The 23,801-nt window shown below is 39.9% G+C and overlaps 2 protein-coding genes across 4 annotated transcripts in view; both read right to left on the reverse strand.

The window, feature by feature from the left end:
• PGAP1 (post-GPI attachment to proteins inositol deacylase 1) overlaps positions 1-9,615 on the reverse strand; it is a 34,611-nt gene extending 24,996 nt beyond the window's left edge. The window contains exons 1-5 of one of the 2 annotated variants that reach the window (XM_058809422.1): positions 9,508-9,615; positions 5,282-5,435; positions 2,492-2,667; positions 1,714-1,885; positions 474-634 (exon numbers count right to left, since the gene is read on the reverse strand). In XM_058809422.1, the coding sequence (XP_058665405.1) occupies positions 474-634; positions 1,714-1,885; positions 2,492-2,667; positions 5,282-5,435; positions 9,508-9,570 (726 nt within the window). In that variant the 5' untranslated portion in view covers positions 9,571-9,615. The remainder of the gene's footprint in view (positions 1-473; positions 635-1,713; positions 1,886-2,491; positions 2,668-5,281; positions 5,436-9,507) is intronic. The other variant, XM_058809423.1, reaches the window with a different exon arrangement.
• Positions 9,616-10,655: 1,040 nt separating this feature from the next.
• Positions 10,656-23,801, reverse strand: part of ANKRD44 (ankyrin repeat domain 44) — a 115,666-nt gene continuing 102,520 nt past the window's right edge. The window contains exons 22-29 of one of the 2 annotated variants that reach the window (XM_058809190.1): positions 23,445-23,661; positions 22,719-22,806; positions 21,805-21,888; positions 20,454-20,599; positions 19,557-19,639; positions 18,337-18,419; positions 17,155-17,246; positions 10,656-14,984 (exon numbers count right to left, since the gene is read on the reverse strand). In XM_058809190.1, coding sequence (XP_058665173.1) covers positions 14,719-14,984; positions 17,155-17,246; positions 18,337-18,419; positions 19,557-19,639; positions 20,454-20,599; positions 21,805-21,888; positions 22,719-22,806; positions 23,445-23,661 — 1,059 coding nt within the window. In that variant the 3' untranslated portion in view covers positions 10,656-14,718. The remainder of the gene's footprint in view (positions 14,985-17,154; positions 17,247-18,336; positions 18,420-19,556; positions 19,640-20,453; positions 20,600-21,804; positions 21,889-22,718; positions 22,807-23,444; positions 23,662-23,801) is intronic. The other variant, XM_058809191.1, reaches the window with a different exon arrangement.

Below are 23,801 nucleotides of genomic sequence, written 5' to 3' on the forward strand. Positions count from 1 at the left end.
CAGAAAATTTGACTTGATGATCCTCTACATCCTTTCAATTCCTAAATTCTTTGAAAAACAACAAATACAAAAAGAAGGTGCTATGCCAGAGCTCTCTTTTATAATAGAACATTCTACTTCTATACTACACATTCGCCTTTCTCCACATACACATCTCTTGCAAAAACACAGGGAAATAAAACCCGAGTTCTGGAACTGAAGAAGTGCAAGCAGGTGGTAAGAAGAAACAGTACCAAGTTATAGATGATTCCAATCAGTGCCACACATATTCCTCCAGTGAATGGCTCATTTAGACTACATCAACTATTCTTGATTCTATAACCATACAGTATCCATCTAGTGTTTGAACATGCAGTATTTTCATATTTATTGACACTATGCTGCCCATATAGCACTGATACATGCATTACATTAATAACTATCTAACACAGTTCCATGCAAAACCAAAAAAAAAAAACAGTTTGCTTTTTTACCACAACAGATAAGGCACTGTCATGTTGACTCAATCTTGGTAGAAAAGCCAGTCCTGAACGAACTTGGTAATCTCTGAATCCTCCCGCCACAGAAAGGGTAGTTAAATTTCTTAAATCTTGGGCCTTTAGAATCCAATGATTGTTTACAGCTGTATAAAAATCTATAAAATATATTAAAATCAATCATCATTTTCCCATAAGGCTATTTGATATAAAAAAAAAGAGCTATATAAACATTAACTAAGAGTTTCTGTAAGCCCCCTAGGAGACATTTGAGCTCTGATTATCACTTTTGATTCATGTAAGAGAGGAAAATTATTGTTTTAACCCAAAGAGGTAGCAGTTAGGAAAGATACATTTTCTTTATCAGCTGAGCACATATATTGTTAGAGTAGCAATCCACACGTTTATTTGAAGGACAGACACAGATTTACTTGAAGTCCAGAAACAGTCAGTAAGGATTAAACATTGCTCTGAAGTCAATTGTAGGATGGAGAATTAATACAAGCACAATAAATCAAATGCAGCAGCTAAAGATAATTCATTCCTCTTGGGTGTCACAGAGAACAATGAAAATTAATGTCTGTTCCCTTTCCTTCACCAATTCCCTCAGTATCTCCATGTAGCAGCACAAATACCACAAAACACATATTTAATCAGTATAGTTTAATCAAATCTAGCTTTTCAGGAAGTGTATAGTACACGTGTAATGATTATACTTCATTTTTATGCCACACTTATTTAGGTGAGAGAAGATATGATCTTTTTTGTAAATATTTAAAATATGTAATTACATCTATATTTATATTCTCACTTGTACAACCTTTGGGTATGAAAATCATTAAATTTATCACCTTTTACAGAACTAACACTATCTCATCCAATAAAGATAAAGGTCATTACAGAGGTCAAGTTTCAAAAGAGGAGAAAAAAGAGAAAGAAAATACGTCATTCACTGGAAAGCTTACAAATTTAGTAACATGCCCTGCAACTTATTAAATTACAGATTATTGAGAGCTCCAGGCATTACACAGAAACTCAAGTCCACATAATCCATTCTATATGACACCTGACTTTCTCTGAGCATCCTGGCACCCTCAACTACCTGAGTAACAAAGGAACAGATTGATTACAGTAAATAAAGCAGCACATTTTGCTGTTGATTTGCAACAATCTCCCCACCACAGCTTGAGAGGATCAATAAATAAATACCATGTGGTTAGACAAATGCAATACTCACCAGTAAGATATTTGTCCAAAGGCATTACAGGTGCAACATGAGGTGTGGCTTGTGTAATGAGCAGGTTTATGAGTTCAGGCTTAAAATTCTTCAGAGTGAGCAATGCTCTTGCAACAAGACCACCCATGGAATGCCCAACTATTGCCACACTGCTCGGGGCAAATTCCTGATCCTTCAGCAAAGAGCAATCAGACACATCAGAAACAGATCTGACATTGAACTGTTCTTATTTTCTTATCAGCTGTAGATTGCCCCCCCACTCCAATTAACTTATGGTCTTCAAGGACAACATGAATTAGCATCAACTTAACAAGCTCACAAATTCAATAAAAATGTCCTGGCTATCTCATGAAAATGTGCTTAATATGAATTATCCAGCTCAAAAGGAAATACTGTGTAGCCTGTGTAAGCTTAGTAAACTTAAGCTGATTTTAATTTCTGAAGTTTTTAGGAACAGAGGACATCAAAGAACTTTCCCAGAGAAAACTTGATGTAAGGCAATGCTATAGGAATATTTTAGTAAACTACAAATATTTACATCTCTACTAGAAAAAGACATCCATTGTGCACAGAAGTAGTTATTTGGAAACACAACACAGAACCTCCTCAAAACTCTGGGATTGTCACATACTAAAAATGCGTTAAAGTAATGCTCTATTGCATTATTATCACCTTCAAAAAGTCTCCCTCCCCTACTCCTCAGTTTTGCAGCAGGAAGGGCAGCCCAGAATTCCATTCCCAAAGGGAAGTGCACTACTCAGCACGTGGCACTACTTACCTTGTACAGCTTAAGGATTACTTTGATGCACTCATGCACAAACTTGGTCTGTCGTTGCAGGCTGCCACCATACAATGCAACCAACTCCTCATTAAAGTTGACACTGAAGAAATTAAAATGATACTTGAAGTCAACATCTTCTGCTTTTCTAAGTGCAATGGAGCCAAGAGAACGTACTAGAAAAAGAAATCACAGCAATTAGTCCAACAGTCATTGCTTAGCATCACTTTAGCAGAAAAACACTGAAATACATAATCAATTAGGAAACAAATACATTAAATCCATTGTTCACCTCAAGTCATTTATAAAAGACATTCTAAACCAAACAATTTCTTTTCAGCTTACTGCTGACAACAGAGGTATTTTATGTCAGGAACAAATTTATACAAGGATCATGTTCCTCCACCTTAGGGCTGCTTTTCTCATCTCATTTGCACCTTCTTAGTGCCACCAGAGAAGAAGGCATCCTTGATTCCAACTGTAGAGGCAGTGCTACTGCTAGGATTTCCTAAAACTCCTTTCAAGGCCATCAAGAAGAAAACTCCTTTGAAGGCCATCATCTAAGAAAACATTCCCAAACACCACTAAGATAAGTATGGGGGACTGCAAAACCAAATTCTAAAGGACACTTGTCCACCTAAAACCTCGAGTGAGAAAATGTTCACTTTGCAAGGTCTTGCTTCTGACCTGTCTAACCCTGGCTACTGTTCAATTCAGCCTTTTGTGTGCAGAATTGTCCCCAAGTTTCCATGGAGACAATGCAGGATGGGAACAATAACAGCTGCAAATAACAAGGCATGGTAGTAAAAAATAAGAGAGAAAGTCCCAAAAGTGCCTATATAAAATAACAAATGATGGTAATAAAGGTCTGCCCAAATCCAGCACACAAGAACAAGATTCTCCTAGAGTACAGGTTGAAAGAAGAGCAGAACCCTCCTTCTCAGATTGTCTTTTACTCAAAGTCTGAATTTTGTACATTTTAGAAATTTCATTTTAGTGCCCATGAAAGATGATTAATTAATATTTCAAAAATGCCTGTAACCACATCAAAAACTCCTGAAGGTGGGTTGTGAGTGAGCCTCTTCTTTCAAGTGAAAGGACAAGAGGAAATGGCCTCAAGTTGCACTAGGGGACATTTATACTGGATCCTCAGAAATGTTTCTTCCCCAAAAGGGTGGTCAGACATTGCTGCCCAAGGTGGAGTTGCCATCCCTGGAGTCATTCAAAACCTGTGCAGATGTGGCACTCAGGGACATGGCTTAGAGGTGGGCTTGGCTGGATTAATGCTGGCATTCCATGATGTTAAAGGCCCTTTCCAACCTAAATGGTTCTATGAAGATAACAAGGCCAGCAAAGGCAGCAGCAGCCCCTGTCTTCATTGTTTAACAAATATGAATATATTTTAAACAACTAAGAAAATTACAATAGCAACACCTTCTCTGCTCTTCTAGGCATCAAAATAAAACTGTGTCATCTCACAATAAATTCTGAACAAAGTAAGAATTAATATGAATTAATTTTAACAAAAGTTTTCCAAAATGCACAGATGATGTATTGCCAGTCTCCCTAAATCCATTCCAAAAAGAACATTACTAAAATATTTATTGTTCCTATAGCATGTAGTACTTCTACTCACCTAGTAAGTTTGTTTTTCAGATATTTCCTTTTGATTCCTAAAATGCCCTGAGAGTACCATTCTATTTCCTGCATAGTGATGTACTGCCCTGTGTTTAGAGACAGCATTAATTCACAGATTTGCAATATTTGATGCACAATCACTAAAGTCCATATGGCACCTCTCATAATCATTATGTTTGTAATCTTCTTTAGATGCTATTGTGCCTGGAAGTCTCTATGGCTTTTCTGAAAGTACTAATTGGTAAAATATTTTACACTGTTATAAGCTAAGCAAGTACATTATCAAAAAACTCCAGCTCTCTAAAGGTTCTCTGAAATCAGGTAATTTAATCATCAAGTTTAGTGCTAATATAAGGAAAAATTATCACAGTAAGAAATCAGGGCTCAGACCATGCTGGTTTTCCCCCCCACACACATCCATTTTCTAACACCATGAGAGTGTTATTTACTGTTTCAAAGCACATTTTAGGGAACAAAAATAACAGTCTGACAAACCCAGACTGGAAGGAATAGCAGGTACCAAAGTAAACATTGAAACACAAAACTTCATGTACCATTAGCTTTGGTATTCAGAAAACTAAAAATGCTTTAAAATGATTACTGCTTTTCATTTGGAGTCTAGAAATGTAACAGGGAAAACAAAAGAGGTTGTGTGTAAAGTGGGAAGCCAATGTTAAGGAAAAAACAGCACAATATAAAGATGTAGGGAATAATGAAACTAGAGGGCAAGCTTAGATGAATTTCTATAGCATGTAATTCCTTTACATCACAGACAACAGATGGTTCAGTTTCTCCTAATCAAATTCAGGTCATGTTTTATTTGGCACTAACTGCACTAAACATGGTTCAAATCAAAACCAACTAGATGTTTGCAATCAAAAGTACAGCAAGGGTGCAGTGCTGCCAGAGCATGAACTGCATAAACTGTACTGTTTGTGGCTTTCAAAAGCCTTGCTGCTCCAGAGAAATATTACAGCTTAGCCATTCCACTGATTTCAAACAAAAAACATGTAACTTGACTGTTTGGAATTAAACAGACTAATATGATCAACCATTATGACTCTGTCTGATATTATTTCAAACAGAAAACTACCAAATGCACAAATCTGAGAGCTTTTTTGTATCAAAGCTATAACTCAGCTAAACACTTACCTTGTTTGTAACTGCCAGCATTCCCAGGCAGAAAGAGAACTGGAATTCCTGTCAATAGGAGATTTTTGTTTTCTTCAGCATAGTTCCCTTCCCCATAGAGATACAGCTCATATGCTGGGTATCGTCTGGCTGTTTTCTTGGGTAATTTTATTTTCTGTGGCAAAAGTTAAAAAGAAAACAAGGACCTTATTTATAGAGTTACAAACAGGAAAATACAGTGGCTATCCAGCCATTTAAATCATCTGGCACATGTGATTTTATTTTTATGGCTGAAGAAATCAGCCATAAAAATATTCTTTACAGTCTAAAGAATGCAGAATGAAAAACTGGGTTAGGCTTTAAAAAAAAACTAATTCAAAATGGAATATCAAACAAACTGTTTAATAAGTATTATTGGGCATACTGAATGGCTCCAGTTACTCTAAACAATTAGCTTTGAAACAAACTACAAATGAATGCAATTATGTATCTACCAAAGCTGCACATTCCTAAAGTAAATCCAGCCTTATAACACAGGTGGGGGAAAGAAAAAAAAAAAAAAGGCATGTCGAAACCCCAGCAATTCTCCCAGGAGAGGAGCAGATGAGAGCAGAAACTGGGGCACAAGAGTGATGCTAACTATTCCTGCTGCACTGGAATGGCTCTGGAACCCTTCCCAAGGCCATGGATCCCAGCACAAGGATCCAAGAGTCACACCTGGAGAGCAGTGGGATGTGGGTACCACCTGCTAGCTCAGGGTAACTGCAGCTCTGGTGGGAATTCTCTCAGCTGGTTTTACAGAGATGTCACCTGCAGTGGAGTTTAACCAACAGCAGTTACCACCTCAAACGGCTCAGCAGGAAAAACAAACCCCTGGTCCCCTGAGGCTTTTTCTGTTTCCTCTCCAGAGCTGGGTCTGTGGTCTGACAAAGTGCCTGGCTCTGGAACAGCTCAAGGTCCAACGTCCATGTCAGCTGTCCGTCAACAACAAGTAACCCCCTAACCTAGCACACATCTGATTCACAGGATTAGGATCCCCAAAGAGAAAAGAACAAAATCTCTCTGATCCCAAGGGCTAGGTGAGGATTAATCTCACACCAGTAAGTCAATCTCTTCGAGTCATACGCCACTGTCTTAATTAAATGCGTTCTTGTTTACTACTACCTTGGTTTAACACCTGCATAGAGGCTGGTTGGTTTATAATTCTGAGTTTCTAAGATACAGATTTTTTAAAATTTTTATGAGTGCAAATACACTCATTCCAGTGTTTGATTATTTATGTTACAACTATGTAACAATTGGGAGAAAAATAATACAAAGACACATGAATTAAGGTGTAATTTCTATTTTAAGGAAACATTTTTACAGAACAAGGTCAAGACTAAACTCAGTTTTGTATCAGAAATCTCCTGTAGAGTCTCTCTCAATTGCTTCGCTGAAATAGAAGCATCTTTAATTCAAATCATTTATTGTTTTCTCTCAGCTGCATCTACCATAAAGGTGATTTAGCTTTAATTCGATGCCCCCACACTCCTTCCCTTCCCCTGTTCTTGTCTATCTCTGCTCAGCTAATGACTGTTTTCTCCCACCTTGGCCTTCAAAATTTTTGGTATATTGGTTATTTGTAAACTATTTAAATGATGTTTTTTATGAATATAGATTAAAAATATCTATTCTATGAGATGTATCTATGTGTGCATATTATTTACATTTTTTTAATATCTTGATTCATTAACACAGTGTGAGACTTTGAGTTCAATTCTTTCACTGAGAAGAAGAAAATTTAAGCTTCATTCAGGGCTTATCTTCAGATCATCCTTTGATCTTTTCCCTTTCTTCATCATCCTGCCTTTCCAGCTTCACTCACCTCACTGTCCCATTCTCGTTCCTTTCTGCTGCTCCTTTTGGAGAGGCTTTCAAAATTATGTGAAAAAAACTTTCAGCAGTTCCCATTACTAAACTCAGAGTGTCAGCAAGATGTGCTTATATGACTTCCTGACAGATCAAATCAACTGTTCATCCACAGAAACTTCCCGGTTCATTGTCTTTTCAAAAACTTTTACAGAACATAAAATTAACATGCTGTTCTTCCTTGGGGCATTGTCAAACACAAAAACCCACAAAACCCATGAGAATTGTGCTGTCAAAATACCGTGGGGTTGGGGGATTTTTTGGTAAATCACAGTTTTTAAATATTATAACAAAGTGGCAATGTATAACTCCAAAGAAAAAGAGACATTCATGTTCCATGACAGTGGGTTTAAACTGTGAATTCCCAAGACATTGCTAATGCAATCAGTTGTAGCAAGCTACAGCAGCTTTTTACAACGTCAGTGCAGGCTTGGTTTTTCACCCTGGTTCTGTAAGAAATTAGAAATCCTCATTACTAACTTCTGAGTCTCTTGCCAAGTACAGCTCAACAGGGCAAGGGCAGGTTAAATTCAAACACTGCAGTTCTAAAACTCATGCAAAAAAAGATGATCAATTACTAGGCTGACTGGGAGCTAACTCACCCTGATGGGCACAAAAAAATTAATCTTCTTGTTTAATTGCTCAAGCAGTTATTTGTTTTGTAACGTGACACCAATCCAGAAGCAAGCGCAGGTACCTCCCACCGAAACTCCCACCCTGGGGTTTCCTAGCAAAGGCAGCACCACACACACAGCAGACACCAATAATAAAAAGCTACTTGTAAAGTACAATACCTTAGCAAACCCAAATGAATTCACAGTCTGCCCCCCAGCCCAAAGTACTGTTTTCTGCATGGCAAAAGTGATTACACAGGAAGCAGAAATTCCAGAGGGCAATACAGCCAGCTGTGACTTGCATCTCCTGCATGGAACCACTGCTCACCTTTAAGCCTTGCACCCCGCCTGAAGATGCCCGAGTTTAAGCCCTTACATAATGAGTAAACACAAAAGATGTGGTGGCAGACAAGAGTTTCAGGCACCCGCCAATACCGTCACACGGGTTTTGCCAGTAACTTTCTGTTGGTTGGCTTCAAGCTGAAGTAGGTTCTGGCTGCCAGGAGATCTCAAAACTTGCTGTGCAGTATTTAAGTACTTGTAACTGCTTAAACGAATTTGTTCTACAGCACTGACAAAACAATCCCTATAGCCATACCTAATTCCTCTTTTGTAGGCTAAGATGGCTATATCAAGGTTAGGAAATAAAGATTACGACACCCAAAAAATTAACTTTCTGCTTCATTATGAATTTAGACACTGAAGTTTTGCTTTTCATCTTCTTTACTGTGCAAGCCAGCTTGCAACCTGCTTCTGAACTGTGTTATTTAGAAAAATTATTATGTTTCCCAATGTAAATTAGATCTCACATAATGAAAAATGAATGTTCAGAAGTCAACCAGTTATGCTTTTAAGAAGAGAGAAAATGCTGTAGTATTTACTACTATCAAAAAGAGAAATAGTTTTCTAACAACTGCGTGCTGCAGCATTAGCAGCGAACTTACAAATATGCGTGTACATCCTTCCATCACTAAACCAGAATAGTGTGTGGAAAATATCAATTCTCTCAAACTGATCCCAGGTTTTCAAAGAGACTTCTACAAGGCTGTTAGCAAAACAAGAGGGACCTCAGAGGTATTTACAAGCTCTCCCGTGTACCTTTTGGGACATGCCACCTCCAAAGTGCTCACCGAGAGGACTTTGCACCACTGTTCACCACCTTGAGAGACACGCTAATAGTCAAAGCTCAGTTCTGCCCTTTTTTGACACACTGGTTACTTCCTACTAAGAAGTGGCGAGAAGGGCCATGAAGTGCAAGGCTCGGCCTCCTGGGCACTGCCAAAGCTGGCACAGGAGCTGGCCCAGCCCCTTTCTCGGCCAACACCCGTGTGAAACCCAACATCCTGGGTTTCACAGAGCCGCTCGGAGCTCCAGGCATCGGCAGCTCGGACCGCGGGCAGGTTTTGCACGGCGGCAGCACGAAGCGCCCCGCAGGGTTACAGGTGGGCGGCTCTGCCACCGCCCTGTCCCCACGAGGGGCACCGCCACACGACGGGGGCACAGCAGCGCGTCCTGCCAGCCCGGCCCCGCTCCGGCCCAGCTGCCCGTGCCCCATTTACCGCCCTCCGCTCCAGCACGGCGGCGAGCCCCGAGTGCGAGGCTGCTCTCCCTGCCCGGGGGAGCGGCGCCTCAGGCTCCCGGCTCCGGGCTCCGGCCGCGGCGGGGCGGGCGGCACCGCCCCGGGAGCGGCAGGTCCCACCTGTTACACCCCGCCGCACTCACCAGGTACTCGGGGTACTCGTACATGTAGGTCATGCTGCACCGGTTCTCCTCGTAGAGGAACATCACGTCCCGCACGCCCAGCAGCACCAGGGCCGCCAGCGCCCCGTAGAAGAGCGCTGCCAGCGCGGGCAGCCGGCGGCCCGCCCGCCCCATGGCGCCCCGCGGAGCGGAGCGCTGCTCCCCGCGCACACAGGCACGGCGGGGCGGGGCGGGGCGGGAGCGCCGCGCCCGGGAGGCGGAGCGGGAGGGCGGCCGGGCCGGCGCCTCAACCTGGCCGCCGCCGGCGCCAGGGGGCGGCCGCCATGTTGGGGAGGTCGGGCGGCCGCCGGGCCGAGGGGCCCGCCCGCCATGTCGCGGCTGGCGGGGGACGCGTGTCCGCCATGATGGGGAGGGCGCCGCGCCGGGGCCGTGAGGGGGCGCGGCCGCTCGGCCCCGCAGCGCTCGGGCCGGCCCCGGGGCTCAGCCAGCCCCGCCGGAGCCGGCACCTTGCCGAAAATAAACCCGCACACCCGCTTGTCACGGACCCTTTGTTTGTTTGCTTTAATTCGGGTTACTTTTAACACCTTACTATCACTGTCTTGAAGCTGTCTGGTGCATTTTAGTCCCTGTGGGACTGCTGCCCCAGCCAGCAGCAGGGCGGCTGGGGCTCACCAGGGAAAACAGTTAAATATTTAATGACTGAGAAAAAAACAAATTACTGTGGTGGTTTATTTTGTTCCTCACCTTCCCCGAATCTACAGAGAAAGCAAAATCAGCTTTCTAGGGCAAAGGGTATTTATATATGAGGGAAGTACGAAGTAATTGCATTTTCATATTCACTGCGAAATACTTAAGCCTCCCCGGCTCCCCCAAAAGAAACAAAATTTACTCAGTTTTCCACTGTATTTGTACCATTTTTATTTGTAAAAATAACCATCTGAATGCATTGCAATAGTAGTTTACAGTTAGGGTTCTTTATTACATTAATACAGCATTCAGTAGTTTAAAAAGTTACTAAACTGTGCTTGAGAAGATTCAGGTTGAATTCCAAGTCATTGAATGAATTAAGTTTTTTTTTCCTCATTTCATATGTGACATTTACCCAAGTCCTTAAACTTCAATTTACAAAAGCAAACAATACCGACAAAACCCCACCAAAACCATCAAACAATGTTTTATATAGTTTATTACAAATGTTATGCAAAATATAACACTGGCACCAGATGCGTATCACCATGGTTTGTAAAGATATATTGCACATGCTAAAGCATAAAATATAAGACAAAACCTACAAAACATAAGATATTGGCTTTAATATGTAGATCACTGCATAAGAAATGCATAAAATTACATTTTATACACACACTCAAGATTGTCACTAGTTTAAAACGCCCTTTCCTATAACACTGACCTAAGTTTACTTTTTGTGTAATAAGAAAGCATTTTCAGCACTGCAAAAATTATACATTATTCCTATAGAAATTTAGCATATTAATTTTCATTTCAATGCAGGTAGAACATATGAAAAGAAGAAACACTTTATACATTCAAAGAAGGTCTGAAATGAAAATTTACTGGTAATATATTGCTTTGATAACACTCAAATGAAAAAAAAAAAGACAAGTTTCACAAAACATTTCCATTATACACAAATATAAAAAGGCACTCTAATATTTCTTACATGACTAAGAATAAAAATCACAATTTTTTTTTTAATCATCCTCAAATACATAACCAAGTTTCTCAACAGTACAATGGATAAACAATTCATTTCATGTGTTTGTTCTAATTCAATAACCTGGCAGTTGTTGACTGCATAAAAGTACCAAACACATTATGGTGCCCTTTTAGTAGCGATGAACAGAAATCCCCTGAGCTATTTCACAGCTATTTCAGGCAGTCCGGAGGTTGTAACTCAGTATTTATGAGAGAGACCTGGGAGCCCACCCTGCAGCTGTGGTTACAATACAGGATGAAACGATCCTGCCAGCACACCCGGGCAGGGAGCTGCCCCTGCCCCGGTGCCCTCTGCTGGGTGCAGACACAGAAGCTGCCCACGTGTGTCAGTTGCAGGATCCGGGGTTAAGTGCAACGATTCTGTAGGGTTACTCTTGTAAGGAGTCCACAGAAAGGCAAGGAGATTATTTACAAGAGTAACATTACTCGCATGCTTATATACCTGCCCTAAACTACACATTGATTTCTACATGTGATAAATTACAGATTGATGCGCTAGCATACAAAAAAAAGGGATTCTGGTAACTCACGTGAGATGTGGGAGAGGCCAACACTGAGCACTTCTCAGTGTCTTGCTTGTGGCAGTTTTCCTGCTAAATCCAGCGCCCTCAAACACGACCTGTGCAGTGCCCTGGAGGTGAGCACAGCCTACATTCCTGTGCTTTTTGGAAGGCTGCATCCTGGCAGCATTGTGGGGTTTCATGGCTAAAGGTTGGATTTGCCTCCTGGAAGGACCAGCGTGACTCAGAAATAAATCACCTCTGCTTCTGAGACGCAGCAGCTGTTGCACTCCACAATTACCAGTGTTACCAGGTATTGCAATTAGAAAAAGGTTTTGGTAACTGTATGGGCAGCAGGTGAAAATAGTGAGACTTTTTAAATGGCTGCTTCAAATAATATAACAACTTTTTATAAAAAGGGCTGGTTTTCTCTTAATGAAGCACTGTCATGTAGGATAACGTAATTTTCTGTATTTCAGGGTGAGACTTACAAGTAATCCTGCCAAGGAACCTGCCTACATTTCTGCTTAAAATAAGATTAAAATACTGATGCTGCTGTTAGACAGGTGGCAGCTATTTCCCATATGTTTGTTTTCAATGCCATCCTTCTATATAAAAAAAAACCCAAAAGTTGGGATTACTATTCATTTTGGAACAGGCACCACTGAAAATTCTAACAACTGCTCTCTCCTCTTATTTTCAGTGTTTTAAGTAAGGTGGTTATTGCTATTCTGCAACTTTTAAAAGCAAAAATGATGAGAAAAACCAATTAAAATGTTTTTTGGTGCTATTTCTGAGGAGAAAAGCGAGGTTGCAGATTCTCTGTCATTCTACTTTGGGAACTACAGAGTAGAGAGAAAAGGTTTTTTTTTTTTGTTGTAAACTTTGGAAGATTGCTAACGATCAAGGAAAAAATACTCAATTTTAGTAAGGCAAAATAAAATTAATATTTAATTTTTTTTTTCCTAATTAAAGGACTGAAATCTGCCAATAGATTTTCAACAATCTATCAGAACAGGGCCAAAAACTGCAACTAAACCTCAAATCCTTACTTTTCCTTTACTCTGCCAAAAGCGAGCACCGAGGAAGCTGATCTCACCCTCCCAGCACAGAGACAGGCCTGAGACAAGCTGAGTGTGAATGACAGGAACAGAACACCTGGCTCCATGCTCTGCCACAGCTGTGTGGGTTTTCTCACCTGTCTGGCAAGGGGCTGCATCCTTCTTAAACTCTTAAACAAAGGAAAGTGTTTTGCTTTCTGCTTTTTCCCAACACAGCCAGTGGACCTTGGCATTCCATACAAGATGGGCACTCTCCTGGTGTGCATCCACCCTTCCTTTTTGCTCCTCAGGCCCTCAGTCTTGCCAGATTCACATTTCATTTCAGTATGCATGAATGCTAACTAGAAGAACAAGCCATAGTGATTTTTCCTGGGCATTTGTTTCATCTCAAATAAATAGAAACACATTTACATTAAAAGTATATGAACATATTCTAAAGTCTGGGGAAAAAACCCACCTGTGGTCAACACATCATCAGTTAAAAATGTCAACTTGAAACTGGTGTCATAAAATGTAAAATTCACCCAAGACTATTTTACCTCAAAAGTTTATATTTTTATCATTTAGAAAAAACTACTTCATTATGTCACTCACATTTGAACAAAAAAAATAAAAGTAGCAAAGTCTTCAACTGAATTACTGAAGCATTTTGGTCCTCTTGGTACGGCTGGTTAGTTCATGATAGTTTTTTGTTTGTATTTTTGTTTTTGTTTACAAAGTCTCATTCTTCCTTTTGTACATCTGTTGCAGAGGAAGGTCGGGGTCCATTTGACCTAGAAACTTTGGCAGAAGGAGTAAACATATTCACAAAGTTGACACTGCTTTAAAAGCTGGTGACAAAAGGCTTTTTTAGCATCTGTCTCTGGTCCCCTACACAGTACACTGCTATGTTTCTGGTGTTTGGTATTTCAACTTTTGGTGATACGCTTTCATTGCTTTACCTTTGCCAGTTAATCCAAAAACTGGCAAAAGTATTTTAAAATTCAATACTGTTAACAGTAAAAATAAATTATTTAACCATAGAAAAGGAAAAAAGCGCCATTTAAGTTGGCAAATCATTAGAAACTTTTACATACACCTTTGTCTACACATGATTTCTCCTGCTCTCCCCTTTTTTTACTGGTACTGGATTCATGATTAATGGCTCAGGTGACAGAAACATCTAATGACCCTAATTCTGTAGTGCAAATAAACATTTGTGCTGAATTGAAAAAAAATAAGGGCCAAGTGATCAGCATTTTACAGAAGTGATGTTCATGGGAAAATATGGTGGGATGAGCAGAATTTGGCCTTCAGAGTTAACAACTACATTTTTCTAATTGTGTACTGCAACTAAGAACTGTAAAAAGTGCCTTCTGTACGTTTAAGTGCTTAATACAGGCAGAATGTAAAAGGTTTCATTTCCTGTAGAAAAGTAATACAGGCAGTTTTAAGATTACAACTTTACCTTTGGTTCATGTAAAAAAATTATCTAATTAACAGAGCCCCTGGAAGCTTGAAACAGACAAACATAGGAAAGGGGTGATGCTCGAATTTGTGAAGGTTATGCTGGAAATAGGATTGTGCACTAAAGGTGCAGCTAAAACATGAAAGAACTCTTTACGAACAGTTCCCTGTTTATTTGTGCTGTCAAAAAGAAAAAAGGCATTTTCTACTTTTCTACTTAAAATAAGAGGTAGAGACTTTCCACAGGGGCACTTTGGGCCTAAAGAAAACATCAGGAAACTGAAAAGCTGCAGAACTCTAATAGGAATATGTTCCAGTAAATCCCTCTAATTTTGTTATTTAAAGGCTTGATTCTCATCAGCACTACAAATCTTTCAATAACTACTTGTCAAGAATAATAGTTAAGAATACAACCGTGGGATTTAAGCTGTTTAAAAAGACAAAAATTAAAGCTAAAATGAAACAATAATTTTTCGAATACCAATGAGTCAAAATGTTTCAGAATCCGAATCATTTTCATTGTACCCATCCTCTGTTCCTATGTTATTACTCAAGGGCTTATCATAAGAGTTAATGGTGCCCACAGTGGAGCCATCGCAGAGGTGCGTCCTGCCCAAATTGTCTTTTTTAAAACAAGCGAAGTTGAAAGCCGTCACTGAACTGGAGGGAGAAAAAGGCATCATGGTAGCCAAAATGAGTGCCAGGCAGTCAGCCACGTCTTTGTTAGGAGCACAAGCCAGGGCTGGTGTATGACCTGGGCACAAACGCAGACAAGGCAATGGTTAGTACTGAGGGCACCTGGGGCACCCGGCATTCCTCAGGGACATCTCTAGGGACACCGTGGGGACACGATGGGATTACACATGCCAGGCGTGTTACTCACTCTCACGGCACATGCTGGGAGAGACACCGGGGGCACCGCAGTCACCGGGACCACAACAAGCACTGCTCGTGTGAAACCAGGCAGCAAACACTGCGCCAGGTGCACCACAGCTAAACACAGCTCTACAGCACACACAGCATGGCCAGTACAGAACACAGGCACTGCAGCAACAGGGACAGAAACTGGCATCGCTTCTGTGTGCATGAACGAGTCTCATTCTGAGAACAACAGCTTGCATGAAACATGAAAGGTATTAGTTTAAAAAATTTTGATTTAGTAAGCGAACAATTTTAAAGATTGATCAGTTGAGTATCTACTCAACTTGGCAAGCAGTTTATTTAGGAATTATATTATAAAAGAATTAGACCAGTGCAGGGGGTACATGGATAGCAGGTGTGACTGGATGTTTAGTTACCCAACTAAACATCGACGTTTAATTACCCAACTAAACATGGATGTTTAGTTACCCAAATATACACTGTGTTAGAAGAATATTAGATGTTTTCAGCAAGCATGGCATACACTTCAAATACACAGCTAATAGGACTCCACTGTCAGTCAAACAAAGGACTGGGGAGCTATTAGAAGCTTGTCTTCACTGCCGTTTAACTTGGGTCCTGTCCAAGCACTGCCCTAAAGCAGCTCTTCATGTACATGAGCCCTGGAAGGCAGTGTGCTCATTACACTTACTGTCTGTACATTTTACATGCTGCTGTGCAGAACTCCAGCCCTTTCCAACAAATCCTCCTTTTATGCTAAGAGCTGAAAAATTCTTTGGCAGATGGTTAAATCTTCAGCACTGCAGCAATAGTAATGCAAGGCAGTGGCCACTTCTGGTACCTACTGCCTCGAGGAAGCCAAGATCTGCAGCACAGATGAACTTGGTAAGCAAAAAGTGAATACAGTTTTGTTGCAAAATACCCACATTTAAGCACTGATTGCAGTCAGTGCATTTCCTCTTCCATGTGTTCCAAGTGTTAATATTCTTTGAATGTGCTAAGGTTTTACTTGAACATATCTCTTTTAAAATGTGTATGCTGTTCCTAGAAAAACTAAATGTGTATAAAATTTAAATATAATTGTCATTTGTTACATACAAATTAGCTGGATTTGTATTTACTGTTTTAAGGATAAAATCTGTGGTTAGAAAATAGTCTGGTTCATTTTTCTGTCACCTATCTCTGAAGTGAGGTTAGGGTCAGATGACTTCTGTGGAACTCATTCATGCAAGTATAGCTAAGTAGCATTTGGCTTATAGTAAATACCAATCAGTTCTTTTCATCCTCAGATCTCAAATGTCTTGCAGTGATGGGTGAGTAGTTACTTTATTTAGTGTTACTTTATAGATATGGAAAGATGGAGGTACCAATTTCTTACATTAATGCCACGAAGTTACTATTGTAAGAAAAAACAACTGATTTCAGGAAGATATTTTTAAAAACTGTAATTGTAGAATCACATCATTCTATGGTTCCTTATAATTTTTAGGGAATGGCTTCACTGAAGCCTGAAATAAAATTATTTAATTTAGTAACCAATTATGTATTTTTATGAGACAACAGTAATTTAATTGCATCTTGGTCAGATAATTTGCAAGCACAAGGTTTGATCTCAGAATGAGCTGGGACACACTCAAACACATGTTGATGGTTTTCTTCCTACCCATTAAAACATGCGCTGATTGAATGCAAATTCCTTAATTCTTCTGCAAGGCGTCAGAATTATCCGGTGCCACTTGCATGTTTAGGAAATTCAAGTTACCACTGCACTCAGGCATTAAAAAAGACTAGCTGTTGACAGTACATGCAAAATGAACAGTAAAAGGGACCACTGTGATGTTTAAAGTAGATTCTTATACTAAAGAAATAGTATCTTTTAATTTTCTTTTTTTAATAGGTACTCACACAACTCATTGTCTGTTCTTGGAAGGATAAAAGCATCAATGAAGTCTATCATCACCTTTTAAGTCTATTGCTTCAGACTGTTGTAAAATCACCTGTTAGCTCCTACTGAAGACTGTCAAAGTGTATCATTTACTTACCATTTTCATCTACTGCCAGGACACAGGCCCCTTTGGCCAGCAGCTCTTCAACCACCATCTTTAGGCCATTTCGTGCAGCAATATGAAGAGGTCTACAAAAACAGAACAACTAAATTCAACTTTAGTTTACAACAGATTTTCCACACAAAGTTAGGCAATGCTTAAAGCATACTGAGCATGTGAAAGAGAATGGTTTCCTTCCTTGGATCATTACAATTGTATCATAGACACTAAATTTTATTGCAGCCTTTGAAATAATTGACATGTTCCACATCTATAAAATGAGATTTCTTTTGTGCAAGCACACAAAGATGGCTTAATACTTTCCAGCCTAAAGACTTTTAAATAAAGTCTTTCTCATTTTTGCACTGTTTGCAGCACATAATTGATGTTTAAAAGGAAAAGGAATCCAAGGCTGAGAAACGCCTGTGTTCTGTCCTTAATTCTGGCTGCTACAGGCTGTTCAATATCATTGTATTGCCTTTTTATCCTTGAATACTCAATTGCTAATCTCTGCTACTGCAGAGCAGCTGGAAATTAAAAATAGCCATTGGTTTGCTCCTTTCCTGGCCCAACACCCAATGCTCTGGTTTGGGGACAGCTAGCAGGACAGGAAAAACATTTTCAATTTGGAAGAAGGGGAAAACAGGGCTAAGATGGAATAAATTCTTCTGCAAGCTCTAGGTGATCTGCCACCTGAACTCATGGTTGAATCTCCTGTGGTGGGATTCCCCCATGCCAATAACCAGTTGCAGCTGATAACATATGCTATGGAGAGAAGTTGCGCATAAAATATCACCTAAAAAACCTTCAGAGAACTAAATGTACCACCTTAAGCCTAAGTAAGTCTAAATAAATTTTTTAAATTTAGGCTGAAGTTCACTAGAAAATGCCAGATATATACTTACACGTTCACATGATTAATAGACATTTTGATATAATCTTTAAATAAATAACCTTGTATAATTTTACAACCAGATCATGCATAGAAATGGCACAAACAGAATCAAAATTAAAAGTGAGAGTGCGATACAATTTGGGTCTTATTCAAGGGAAAGCATTCAAAAAAAATCAGAAATTAACTTTACTGTTCTATTAAGTAATCTGAGACATGAATTTGAAATGGTAAACTGGAATATTCTGATAAATCAGCTGAACTTGAGAGGATCAGGCTATACTTACGTCTGCAATGCATTATTTTTTGCATTAATAAGGCTCTGTTCTTGGATCTTGTCAAGTATTAACAAGGCACATTTTTCATGACCCTGTAGTCAGGGAAAAAAATCAAAAGTGTTAATTTGCTGAGGAGTTTGAAATTGAGCCAAAAAGAAATGTTACATAATAAAAGTGAAATTTAATAACTCAACTTGAAATACAAAAGATGCTGCTCAGTAAGCCTGTGTAGAAGGTGAACTAAGCGAATCTTAAAATACCATTTGTGAACCACTACTGCTGGGATGTTTTAGCACATTTAGAAATGTAGACATTCACCTGTCTTTCAACCCTGCATTCATGAAATATGAATTCACTTCCTCAGCTTTCAGAGAATGCTGTTTTCTCTTGAGTGAACATTCAGTGGATGATTTATCAGAACTGCACAGTGACAGAGAATGCTTTCATCTCAGAAACGAACACCACACTCTGTGGGTCTTTAAATGCCTTTCTGTATTATTAATAAGCTGCTAGAAAACCTCTTCAGTGTCAGAGAGCTCTAACAAAGGAACTTTAGGAACAATACAGATCCAGGCCTTATTTCTGATCCTGTTTCTGCACCGCAAGTTGTGCTGAGCCTACAGTCCTGGCAGGGGAAGAGCTGCCTGAAGGACCTTGAGAATTCAGCAAGGCTCATGTGTCTGCAGAAACTGGAGTAATATGATCACACTGGAATCCAATCTGTGGGTAGGAGCAAAAGGAAAGGAAATCCTCTGTGCATATTTTCTTGCAGAAATAGCAGTAGAAATTGGAATTAAGAGGAAGAAGGCTTAGGAAGAGACACCATCATCCATCTAATCAATACCTCTGGTTTTACTCCTGCTTTGTTAGGGAAAATTTTGGTCTCCTTTCACAGGAATTGGATATAAATAAACAATAATTTTATTTTTCTTTATTATTGAACCTGTTGGGCTGTTTTACAGTGAGATTATCTGGTAAAACCTTAAAGGGTTTCCTTTACTTCTCTTAGTGTCACTTACTTATGTTTCAGCTGTCATAAGAGCCATCCCTATTTCTCAATGTACAGTACTTTCAAACAGACAAGAGAAAAAGCTTGGAACAACTTTCTCTTCCTCACCACAACTGTGACCACCACATTTCCACTGCAGAAAAAAACTTGGGAGCATAAACACATACATACATTCATATGGACTGATGAGAATAAAAGCACAGAGAGGTGTTTGACTTACTTTACTGCTAGCCAAGTGCAAAGATGTATTCAACTCCTTATCTTTTAATGTCAGGTCAGCCTTGGCAATGTTCACCAAAAAGTCTGAGGTATAGAGTAGGAGTCAATGAACAAACCCAATGGGCAGATGAACATGTCAAAAGAGAGGAAAAAATTACTATTTCAGTATACCTGTGCATAGAGGCTAATTAATTAAGTCTTTATATGATGTAAGCCTTATAATAATGAAATCAGTGAATGAGAACAGACTAATCTAGTGCAATTAATCAGCAGGCAAATGCAGAGCTAACAGCTTGTTTGTGGTGCCCCAAACTGTCATACATATATCGATCTTAACTTATTTATGAACTTCCCTATTTGCAGATCAGCAGTTTTAGCCTGAATCACCTCTGCCTCAGAACGACTGTAAATCCTGCTTTGAGAGGACTAAGGGGATATAAAGAACTTGGGGTGCAGCTGTGCTGTTGAAGCCAGAGAAAAGGGAGTTCTGCAAAGCCCATAAGGCCCCCAGTCAGTGTGCCTGTGGCACATAGTCTAGCCTGGAAAAAGCAGCTGCTGATAGCTGCCTTTTCAAGAATGGGGCTTCCTATAAAACAGGATGGAAAAGCTTACATACCCTTTTTCATACATGCAGCTTTACTGCTCCTCAAAATCAAGGAAGTAAAGGAGAACAGAATTACTACTGCCCTCGTGCTCTTGGGAGGAAGAAAGACTCAAAATTGTTATAGCAAATGTTCGCCAAGACTGCAGAGAAGTAGTATTTTTAATGGATGTAAAGCTATCTTCCCCCAGAAGGATGTTATGCACACAATCTATTTTCCTTGCTGAGTTTTGCCAGGGTTCCCCTGTGGGGCAGAAGCGCAGGGCAGAGGGCAGGGCCAGGGCAGCAGTCACTCACCGACGGCGCCCAGGTGCCCGCCGCGCGCTGCCATCATGAGCGGCGTCCTGCCCGCGCGGTCGGCCGCGTTCACGCGCGCGCTGTGGCTCAGCAGCAGCTGCAGGCACTCCACGTGGTCAGCAAAGGCTGCGGCGTGCAGGGGAGTCCTGGGGAGCAACACCCACACAGCTACAGAGGGGCAACAGCCCCAGCTCCCCAAAAACCTCCACGTGCAAGAGGTTTTAGGGCTTTTCCCTATGGTGATAACTCGAATTTGATAAGGAGGTTGTAGTAGCAGCAGCTGAAGTAAGTTAAATAATATTGCCAGTCTCCAAAGGTGGATATGATAGTATGGAGATATGACACTGTGAAGAATCTCAGCCTATTTATTTTAATAGAGCATATTGTGTGACATGAAAAGCAGTACAATCCCTCACCCCTATTGATCTGATTTTACCTTTTTTTAAAGCAAGCCTCAGTTGGGAAGAACTATCAGAAAAGAACAGATCCATTATTTTAAAAATTAAATATTTTGAATTGTAGTCAAAGATACTGCAGCAACAAGCCACAAGTAACTGCAGTACTATAAAAAGGCAGAAGGAATTTAATCCACTTTGAAGGTTATCAGTTTCTACAAGACATAGACATTGGAATTCATTCCCTGTGGCTCTTTGGCATTTTGTGTCAGAAGGGTGACTACTAGAGAGGAAAGATAGTTCATACACAGCCCAGTTCAGTGCTGCTTCTGTTTTGCTTATCAGCAAAGGTGAGGTGCTCTTACCCTCACAGAATTATGTAATCACTGTTACTGAGGGTATTAAATTGGTTTTAATAAAAGAAAACAATATGTGTTCACTTTTTAGAATTTCAGCAATTTTAATTAAATATATACATATATGGTGAGGAGATTCTCAATTTGACAAATGAAGGATTGGGCTGAATGCCCATCTCTTGCTGTAATAGTTCTATTTTGCTGTGTAGATATTCTCAGTTGTGTGCTTGGAGAATGCCAACATACCATGAAAACTATTAAAGAAATACTTTTCTGTATGTACTTAGTATCACTCCATTTAGCAAAGATAAATGTGTTTAAACATTTAACAAAGAAAACAGGTCCAGCAAACAGCCTATAGCCATAGATGTTCTAAACAAACAAAATACTATTACTTTTATATTTTTTCATATGTACTCTGACATTGAATACTTCATATTCTTGCTTCAAGTGAGACACCTTTTAGCTGTGCTGTGGTGTAAACTGCTGTCTGAAAGAGTCAGCATGACAAATCGTAAGGATTAGTGCCAGAGGTTCAGAAAGAACTATGAAAATTACTAAATGGAGTCGTGAGATGCAATCTGTCCAAGGGACCATTACCTTCCTTTGTCATCCTCACAGTTGACAATGCTGGCGTCGATGGCTCCGATGAGTAGTGATGCACAGTTTTCATGATCATTGATTCTGCCAAAGAAAATACATTTTTAAAAGGCCATGTCTACGTATTTTTTCACTTTCCAATATTGGTTTACTTGATTTCCCATTAATATTTCTTAGTGATTACTTCTAAGTTACCCTAATATGCCTTTGTCTTAATGCTTTTAGTCACACTTCTGCATATTCATAATTTCTCTTTAAACCAAACTGCATCTGCTACGATGGATTTCAGTCTCTAAAGCAAAGCTGATCTTTAATTCACTATGCACCAAGGTAATTTCCAAGTCCAGAACAAAGCCAGGATTAAACTCTTAATATCTTAAAATCCTTAGCCTGTATGTCAAACACCCCTGGGCCTGGAAAGCACTCATAGACACTTACATAAAGAGAGATTTATTCTAATGTTTAAGGTACTGAAACCCACATCTCTTCCAACTCATACATTTAGTTCTTTGATTTGATGGATATGTTCAATTAACTTTTTCTGGGTTTTGCTAATTTGTCTCATTTCTTTATGAAAATGAACAGCATTTAGTAACAGTAGTAGACACACAGTATAGGTAACACACTTCCATATTGGATTAAAAGCTATTTTCATTTTAAATTTGCACACATGCTTAAATTGCCACTCGTTTAAAATAATACAAATACTGATTTTTTTCCAAAGCTAATTACTAGAAATTCTGATTTAAAATAGTATGTTTCAGCCACAAAGAATTTTATTTCAAATGATCAGCTTTAAAATCATTTGCTCATGCAAATAATTTCCAAAAAAAGCTTGCTTTATTCTCATACTGCTACTTTCTGCAGACATGTCCTAAAGCAACACTCAGTTGTTCCTGGAGATTTCTACTTACACAGCACAGTGCAATGGAGAGAAGCTATTACCATAGAACTTGTGGAAAAGTTTTTGTTCCAATAGTACCTCTATGCAGTTTTCATGACCTGTGAGAGAGCAGATATTTCACAGTGTTGCACAAAGCAGTTAGTTCACTTAATTCATATTAGGCTTACACAGGTTGGAATCTAAAACTTTTAAGATCAAAATTGAACATGATGTGTATATAAGCTCTTACGTCATAAATCAGAGGATTTTTAAATTTTATGGCAGCAGCAAGAGAGGTCTGGGCTAATATTAGCATTTATTAAGAAAAAAGGAAAGCAAAAAAGCTCTTTTTAATGTGATGTCGTGTATATTGCATTACATCCAAAGCTTAAATGTCAATACTGAGAAGCTTTATCCTTATATCAAGCAACAAGTTCAGATTATCCATTTTAGAATAATCGGTTCAGTTCAGAATATCCATCTATTCACATGGTCTCTTGCACCAAGAGCTCAAAGAAGCATTCCTGGTCACAGAGAAATCAATTTCAGCATGGACATGAATAAAAGCAGTATTTCATCCTGGCTTCTTGTGACTTGGAGCAGACGAGCCTCAAAGTCCCTGGGAGCTACGAACTGAAGGGTGCACACAGCAAATGCTAATACAGGCAGCACACAGGTTAAATTTGCCTCTTCATTTCAAGCTCCTCCACCAGATGTCCCCAAGCTGAGCCGGGCAGCAGCCCCAGCAGAGCCTCACCATTGTAGGAAGCCCAGTGCAGGGGTGTGTAGCCCTGGTTGTCCTTGAGGCTGCAGTCCTCCTCGGCCAGTGCCACCTGCAGTAACTCACTCAGCCACGTGGCGTGACCCCGAGCTGCTGCAAAGTGCAGAGGGGTCCTGCCTCTGGCATCCTTACACAAAATAGAGACTTCTTTCTCTAACAGCATCTGAACACATTCTTCATGCCCAGTCATGATCTGGTAACAAAGAAAGGAGTACAGAGGTTGATGTAACACAGATTATTGCCCCGGAAATACGGAATGTGATTGACACCCACGAACATGAAATGTGTGGATGGGATTCAGCAGGCAGAGATGAGAGCCCCTTTGGTCACCTG

The sequence above is a fragment of the Ammospiza caudacuta genome, chromosome 8 (assembly GCF_027887145.1).
Source record: "Ammospiza caudacuta isolate bAmmCau1 chromosome 8, bAmmCau1.pri, whole genome shotgun sequence".
In the NCBI taxonomy this organism is placed as follows: domain Eukaryota; kingdom Metazoa; phylum Chordata; class Aves; order Passeriformes; family Passerellidae; genus Ammospiza; species Ammospiza caudacuta.